General features: G+C 43.5%; 1 protein-coding gene across 5 annotated transcripts in view; it reads right to left on the bottom strand.

Annotated features, from left to right (window-relative positions):
• Positions 1–7,095, bottom strand: part of FGD5 (FYVE, RhoGEF and PH domain containing 5) — a 151,136-nt gene extending 144,041 nt beyond the window's left edge. For 2 of the 5 annotated variants that reach the window (XM_081183944.1, XM_081183942.1), the window contains exon 1: positions 6,975–7,093. In XM_081183944.1, the coding sequence (XP_081040070.1) occupies positions 6,975–6,990 (16 nt within the window). In that variant the 5' untranslated portion in view covers positions 6,991–7,093. Of the gene's footprint in view, positions 1–6,974 lie in introns of all 5 variants that reach the window. The other 3 variants (XM_081183941.1, XM_081183940.1, XM_081183943.1) reach the window with 2 other exon arrangements.
• Between the last annotated feature and the right edge of the window lie 1,399 nt (positions 7,096–8,494).

Below are 8,494 nucleotides of genomic sequence, written 5' to 3' on the forward strand. Positions count from 1 at the left end.
GCAGAAGAGGAGGGAATAGTAGCTTTCTTTGCTACACCCCAGAGCAGGATATCACAACAAGACTTGTTTGCTTTCTGCCATCTTGAGATATACAAGAGAATTCCTGCTGTTCCTGAACCTTGTTTATTATCCCAAATCACAATTTGGTGTGGGTTTCCCTTGCATTGCCATAATGCCTCATAAACAAAAATCCAGTTTATGATGGCTTTTGATTGTTCAAACACACTTGGGGAGTGCATGCCATTAAACCCTCCATCCCATCAACTCAGTTAAATACAACTACACTGTCGTTATAACAACAGCTTAAGAGATTTGTAATGCTTGCGGGGAGGGGGGGATGAAGAAAGGGTTAAATAAAGGGGAAATAATCTCTCCCAACTTGCCCAACACATTTTGCTTACTTTCTGAGGCTGGTAGTTCTCCATGACTATCCCTTAAAAAAACAAAACCTTTTCTTTAAACAATATAGATTATAGGAAGACTTTTTAGGAAAAGGTTTTCCCCTATCTACAACAAGACAGCCATCTCCTTGCTGGATCATGTAGCCAAAGAAATGCCTCTAGGAAGCTCAAAAAACAGCCTTCTCTTGTCATTTGTTGCCATTTTTCACCTAAAGGCTGTCTCTAAGTTCTATTTTGATATCATGGATCAGGGGTCAGCAAACTTTTTCAGCAGGGGGCTGGTCCACTGTCCCTCAGAACTTGTGGGTGGCCGGACTATATTTTTTTGGGGGGGATGAATGAATTTCTATGCCCCACAAATAACCCAGAGATGCATTTTAAATAAAAGGACACATTCTACTCATGTAAAAAACACACTGATTCCCGGACCGTCCTTGGGCCAGATTTAGAAGGCGATTGGGCTGGATTAGGCCCCCAGGCCTTAGTTTGCCTACCCATGTCATAGATGATAACAGCTGTGGATCCTCCACGAATTTGTCCAGAACTTTTGTGATCTCAGTAGCTGGAATACAACGCTTTTATCCATTACTGTTTCTCTTTTCAATTTTCGAATGTACAGTGGTACCTCAAGTTACATACGCTTCAGGTTACATATGCTTCAGGTTACAGACTCCGCTAACCCAGAAATAGTGCTTCAGGTTAAGAACTTTGCTTCAGGATGAGAACAGAAATTGTGCTCCGGCAGCGCGGCGGCAGCAGGAGGCCCCATTAGCTAAAGTGGTGCTTCAGGTTAAGAACAATTTCAGGTTAAGTACGGACCTCCAGAACGAATTAAGTACTTAACCTGAGGTACCACTGTATAGATGAAGTCACCAATACATAAGTGGGCACTGCTGTCTAGGAAAGAGATCCATTGACTGGAATGCATCCAGAGGGGTGTGTCAAAGATAGTTAGAAACCTCGGGACTAAGTCCTACAAGGAGAAAAAGGTCTAAGGAGTTGGAAAGCTTGTTGAACCTGGAGAAGAGACAGGGCAGGTAGTAACCCTTCAGGTTTTTTAAGACAGTTATGTAGTAGATGGAGCAATTTCTACACAACAGCCATGTTTAAATATCCGAAGGACTCTCAGCTGCCTCTTCTCTATCTTCTCCAGATGGAGTGAATTTGTCCTCAACTGATTTGGGTCCTACCTTATGAAGCAACAAGGTTCAAGTGACAAGAAAGGAGATTTTGGCCATATGATTGACAGTGGCCTTGCCTTCACTAGAAGGTTTTAGGCAGAGGCTGGATGTCCACCAACCAGGGATGATGTAAGAGTAGGTTTCCTGCATCAGCAAGAAGGATGGATTACATTACCTTTGAGGTCCCTTCCAATTCTACTATTTTAATTACCAAATAGGATTTAAGCTTTTGACTCATCTTTACGAGACGTATGGGAAATGAGCAGCTTGCCCAAGAACTTTATCAAAGGTTTGAACCAGATGGTACGAAAGAGGCAAGCCTTTGGGGAGCCATATGCAGCCAGATTCACACAGTGTCTCCCTGGCCTTATCCAATATTCCACGTTCTAATATTTCCAAGAGTGCCATCTTCCCACGATTGCAAGATCTTTAATTGTTACGACCTGCTATTGACTAAGCTCATTTTAATCACTTCCCCATTTCTTCTGAGTACCAGTGATCAGGGTGCGCATGTGTAAGGTAAGCAATCAAGTCAAGTATTAATAATAATAATAATAATAATAATAATAATAATAATAATAATAATAATAATCTCTCCCAGGACAAAGTATCTCAGTGGCACTTTTGTCAGGGGCAATTTCACCCCCAATACGTTTCTGCCTCCGTTGCAGCTGGCCAGTGCAGAGGTTTTCCACTGTGACTTTGTGAAGGACAAAATATACAACACCACGAGAAGCATGTAGGCTTTTAAAATGGTAAACATGCCTGTTTGTTTCAAAGATCTGTCACTGGGCTGCTGGGTTGAGAAGGGGGGTGGATCAGATCAGAGAAGAAAAAGACACCCTGTACCTATGGAAAACTGTTTTGGATCAGACAGTTTTTCTTGTGTTTCTCCTCCCCTTATTGTTTGAGGTTTCCTTGTCAGCATCTGTTTCTTCCTCTGCTTGTCCACTTTCCTCTGGGTGAGACTCTGTTCCAGCAGAGCTACATCCCTTTTCGGAAAGGCCATTCAACTGCAATTTCAGAGCCTCAAAGAAATGCTCTAATGAAGAGGCAAGCAATTCCCTGCCTTTCCCGCCCCCCCAAAAGGTTGAAGTGATAATGTTAGGCTTTTATTTCTTTATTCTTCCTCATATGGGGCTCATCCAGACTTACTATTGTGCCAAGTTTCTAGACTATGCTTTAAAGAGCCATGTCCAGACCCATTTTTTTTTAAAAAAAATATTGGTCCTGGTGCTTTCCCCATGAAAACTCTCTCTTTTACTGCTGCATTGGTGCAAACAGCAATTCATGGAAAACCTGAATTGCTATTTGTTCTGATTCAGTCTTAAAGAGTGGGTTTTCACGGAGCAAAAAAATAAAAAGGCACTTGGACCCTTTAAAGTGTGGGTCTTTGCCTAGGAAGTGTAGGGCAAAAGTTAAGTGTACATAAGCCCATGGTGGTAAGACCTCTGTTGCACAAATTCACATCATGTATCTGTACAATTATGCAAGGAACAGATCGACAAAGCAGTGCCCGGACTCTAAAGTAGTCATATCTCAGAATGCAAACCCTGTTTGTGTTGTTCTGAATGTGGAAACACAGCAGAGGGAAAGTACACGGGACATTAGGAGAACAGAGCAGCTCAATCATCACAAATGCAATCACTTTCAGGATATCCACAAGTCAATTCCCTTTGCATAGTGCAGAGACTGCAGAGCCGGACTAGAGTCTGTGATGCAGTCCCCCTGAAACTCCACCAGAGTGCTGGAGCTTCTCGCTGATGGGCTACAGAGTCAGCTAGCCACCGGGTGGGGAGCAAGAGCACTTGGGGGGGGGATAAAAGGAGCAGTTTCTGAGGGAGAGTGTTAGATAGGGCTGCATTTAAGATGAGATTTGGGCTGGATTTGAGAAGAGGGTTAGGATTTGATTTGAGATGTTTAGAAAGGTTTCAGGTTGGGAGATAGGGAGTGAAATAGGGAGAAATGGTTCTGAGTTATACCATTTGGAATACCTCAGGTATGGGATTGTAAAGAGAGTGGGTAACTGCAGAGAAGTGCCCCTCGCTCATGAACCAAAGTATTAAGTTGTGAAGGAAGCAGTATGGTGCTGAAAATATTTAATTGTAGTATCTAAGTGACAGAAACTGAATTGAGAATGTTACCATCTATTCCAGAAAACTGAACATCTACCACCTGAAGTGTAACAACTGATTTTCAGCAACTGAAGTTTAAGAAGAGCTGTGCCTATAGTGTTGCATTTAAGCCTGAAACACCTTAGTTAGTTAAAGTAAACAAGGTAACGTCTACCCGAAGGAATGCATTTCCTGACCCACTTTGTTTCACAAACCTTTTTGTTGTTGCTTAATAAAACTTTTCCTATTTGTTTGATTATTTTCTGCCTGAGACTCTAATTATCAAGTTTTCCCTCACACAAGTTCCCCACTATACAATTTGTGGTAAATTGTAGAAATTTGTGTAATTGGGGTACCTTGAGGTGGATGCACTATAATTAATTGGGGGCAGTTAGCAGGAGTAGATCCGCTGTATTATTAATGGGTGGTATTAATTGGGAGGATTCGCTACAGATGCTTTAGCTGAGATTCCTGCATTGCAGGGGAGGTGGGGATTGGACTAGATGACCTAACTGTACAATTCTTTGATTCTTTGATCCTAAAGATTATAGCTGCAATCAAGTGCATTATTAGGAATACTTGAGTTACGTTGACTTAAGTCTGTACCTCTCCTATGATCCCAAACCAAAGGTCCCCTCCAAATGAGCTAACACATTCAATTTGTTCCTGTGGGTGGTTTATAGAGACATTGGAACCAAAGAGTCTCTGAATTACTACGCATAGGCACAATCCATAAAAATTAAGATGTGACTAAGTCCCAGCGGCTGCTGCTTTGGGTTAAACCACTGTGCCGCTTGGGCTTGCCGATCGAAAGGTCGGCAGTTCGAATCCCCGCGACGGGGTGAGCTCCCGTTGCTCAGTCCCTGCTCCTGCCAACCTAGCAGTTTGAAAGCACGTCACAGTGCAAGTAGATAAATAGGTACCGCTCTGGCGGGAAGGTAAACGGCGTTTCTGTGTGCTCCTCTGGTTTCACCAGAAGCGGCTTAGTCATGCTGGCCACATGACCTGGGAAAAAACTGCCTGCGGAAGTGGACGAACGCTGGCTCCCTTGGCCTTTAAAGTGAGATGAGCGCCGCAACCCCAGAGTTGTTCACGACTGGACTTCATTGTCGGGTCCCTTTACCTTTAAGTCCCATTAAAAATCATGGGCCTTTAGTAGGGCTGGCATCAGGGGTAGTCACCTGCCAATGCACTAGGAATCTGCCAAACAACTCACACCTACAGGATGACTACTGCTAACCTCTGGCTTTGCTCCTCCTCCTGCCTGCCCTTTCTGAGCATGTAAACAGTGTTCAGAGTGAGGAGACAGAGCAGCATCCTCTATTTGCTTTCTGCTTTACCTCTGGGTGCTTGTGCAGTCTAGGCCTGGAAGCGGAGGGCAAGGAAATGTCCGGAGGTGACAGTGAGAAGGAGGGGGGCTCTCTCAGACAGAGGAAGCACCCACTGTGAGGACACCTTGCCCAATGCCACACCCAAACCACCAGGAACCAGCAATGGTCTGCAGCAGGAGTTCCCAGACTATGGTCTGTGGACCGCCAGTAGTACGTGAGCTTCATTCAGGTGATCTATGGCATGTCTGTGGATTTACGGTTGAAGACGGGAGATGGCACATCCATTGCATCAAATATTCATATTGATTTTAATTGCATTCTCATTGCTTCTTTTATTTCTTGTATTGTATTTTACTGCATTGCAATCGGAATTCTGCAGAATTCAAATTGTAATACAATAAAATACAATATACAAGAAATAAAAGAAGCAATAAAAATACAATTAAAAAGCATACAGCATCTAGCACAGGGCATTACAACAGGCATAAAAGCCATTACGTGGTCCACCAAGACCTTCAGCAATTTCCTAACACTATCAGTAAAGCTAAAACCAAAGGCTTGGCAATCCACTATTACTGACTATAATAATAAAAGATGAATATTTTTTTTATCCTCATTTATTTTAGCTCATTTCAGAAGTGCTGCACTGAGATGAAGTCTACAAATGCTAATTTCTGCTCCTCAGGCTATCTTAACCACCCAATAAACCACAGTTTAATAGGGCTGTGCGGATAAGCCATATTATCATTTTTTCTCTCAGAATTTAGATAAATCTGGAGCATATGCTTTGTGACCTGATTCCCATATGTTATAGAGATTGTTAAATTGATGGGTTGGAGTGATTTACAAGGAAATAATTCCAGCAAGAGGAGCTCCACTGACGTTATAAACCATCTGAGCTGTCATCAACGGTATCGCGGAATGAAACTGTAAATAATTTCAAGACGTCATGGATTTCACACCCCTGGGGTTTCGCTCTTTTTCATGAGCTGTGTCTATATATGAGGTCCAAACTACGTATCACGATTGTGGGGGATGTGTGTGCAAACAGTAACCCCCCATCTCCCCAGCAACATCAGCCGCCCTTGCTTCCTCAGAATTTCACCGCCACTGCTCAGCATGCTTTCTGAAGAACAGGGGCAGGGCAGACATTGGTCTTTCAAATTTCAGCAGCACCAAAATTCAGCAGTGAGGCATCGCTCATCTTTTACCTTCCATTCTGCTCAGTTCACTACATCATAGTTGTGATCACACTGCCCTAAATCCGCCTCCGACAAGGGTTGGGGAACCTTTCTCAGCCTGAGAGCTGCATTTCCTTCTGGGTAACTTCTTGAGGGCCAGAGGCCAAAGGAGGTGGAGCAATGAATGATAATTCCCCCTTTGTGCAGTGGGCTTACTTTTTACATACATTCACACACCCATCTGAATCCTCCACTCATGGAAGCAAGAGGCATTGTTAAGAGTTCAAAAACATATTCCAGACAAAAATACTTGGCGTGTGAAGTAAGGGATGTGGCCTGTGGAGGGGGGAAGTAGCTAGATGGAGAGAAGTGGCAAATTTTGGGCTTTCATATCTTGGCAGCGCCCTGTGCAACGCTAAAATTTAGCGCATCCTGCCTCTCACGCTCTATTCTACAGCATTGTTTTGGCGACCCCTGCAGGGAAGCGTCCAATGTGACTGCGCCAGTCATGCCATGCTAAAACTGCCTCTGCTTGGAGGGCTACATTTGGCCCTCAGGCTTGAAGTTCCCCGCTCCTGCTGCTGAGGGTGGTGAAACTTAGCAGACATCATCACATTCTTCCTTTACTGGAAGAATTCAGGGGGGAGAGGTGTGGCTGCCAGTGGCACCATTAGTGAAGTACTTTGGGGTAGAAGCTCTAGGCCCCAATCAACGTAATGAGTAGGAAGGCCTGCAAATACAGCAATTATCGTCTAAAGGAGCCCACCTTCATCCCATGGCATCTAGAGGAGTTGGTCTTGCAAGCCCATTAAAATCCAAGCAGGCCTGGCCCTGCTATAGGGCAGAGTGAAGCAGCCACCTCAGGCAGCAGGTGGTGGTGCAGTGAGCAGTGGCAAAGGAATAGTGTGTGTGTGTGTGTGTGTGTGTGTGTGTGTGCGCGCGCGCGCGCACACACACACACACACACCTAGGGATCTGTCATGAACCACTTAGCTAGCTTGCTGTCCTCAAGTTCAGTGGAAGATCCTGCCCCAATAGCAGTGCTGAATCTTGTTCATTCAGCTGCAAATCTTGTTAGTTTCTGTAAAATGCCTGGGAGGGGCAACAGGTCCCTTGCTTCGGAGAAGAAATTGACTTAGGCCAAGTCTAAGTGCCTCACTAGAGGCTGCTGTGGTACCCATGGTTCCCTCATAATGTCTAGAAGTAGGTATTAGTGGACCTTGAGAGATATCAAAGGAATTTTACCTAAAGCAAAACAAAAACAAAGTGAACTTAGAAGTTTTCCGTCAGGTGAAATGAAGAGAGTTTAAATATGACTAATGCAGTTCCTCATGATGACAGTTCTACCAAAACAAAACAAAAAATGCTATTGGATTTTGCCTCGAAACAAATTGTGCATCTAAATAATGTAGAGGGTGTCTAAAATAACACGAACGGAATTAATCAGGGGGTGGACTGGCTTTATAAGCTTCCTAGATGGTAAACCTCCTGGAAAACCTGCTGTAAAGTCCACAAGGGAAGAGCAGTGAAGAAGAATAAATGAATAATGCATTTTGACCCCTTAGATCTTCAGTGGAGGCATTTCTTCTGCACCAGCCCCACTCAAGGCTACCTTGGCAACCATAACGGCAAGTCCTTCTTTGTGGTGATGCCATAATTATGAAAAGCTCTCTTTCACTTGATCCACTTAATCCAGTTTGGGTAAACTTCAGGAAAGCTCCTGTACCTGTTAGTGACTATTTGGCAGGTGCAGTTGTGAAACAAGTACAAAAACTAGGGTAGCACCACTGACCAGCAAAAAATAAAAGGAAAAAGGAACCCCAGTTGTTAGAAATATAGTTTATTCTTGGCCCAACATGAAAAATTAACAGTGTATTCCATATCTAAATTTTTGTATTGGGTTTTATAGACAAGAATAATGTTATACAAATAAGTATACCAAGTTTTCTCATGTCATTTGTATATCACAAAAATAGCATAATAAATGTGGAAAAATATCTACAACATACGTTTCATTATTAGTGGTCAGTGTATAAGTTCTTGGTTCATTAATTGGTTTAAACAATTAGGAAGAAGGGGAAAAAGAAAAGGGGGAGAGGGAATGGTGAGTGGGGTGGGGTGGGGTTGGGTGGTTATGCTTCTATTATTCTACTTAGTGGGGGGGGTTGTGTCAGTGCTATTCACTTGTATTTCCTTGGTGGTGAGAGAGGTCGGGGTTGGCTTAGGGTGGGGTTGGTTGGCGGTAGTGAGAATTGTTTTTGTATGTGAGTGGGGTGTGAGTGTGTA

The sequence above is a fragment of the Podarcis bocagei genome (assembly GCF_964188305.1).
Source record: "Podarcis bocagei genome assembly, chromosome: 2".
In the NCBI taxonomy this organism is placed as follows: Eukaryota; Metazoa; Chordata; class Lepidosauria; order Squamata; family Lacertidae; genus Podarcis; species Podarcis bocagei.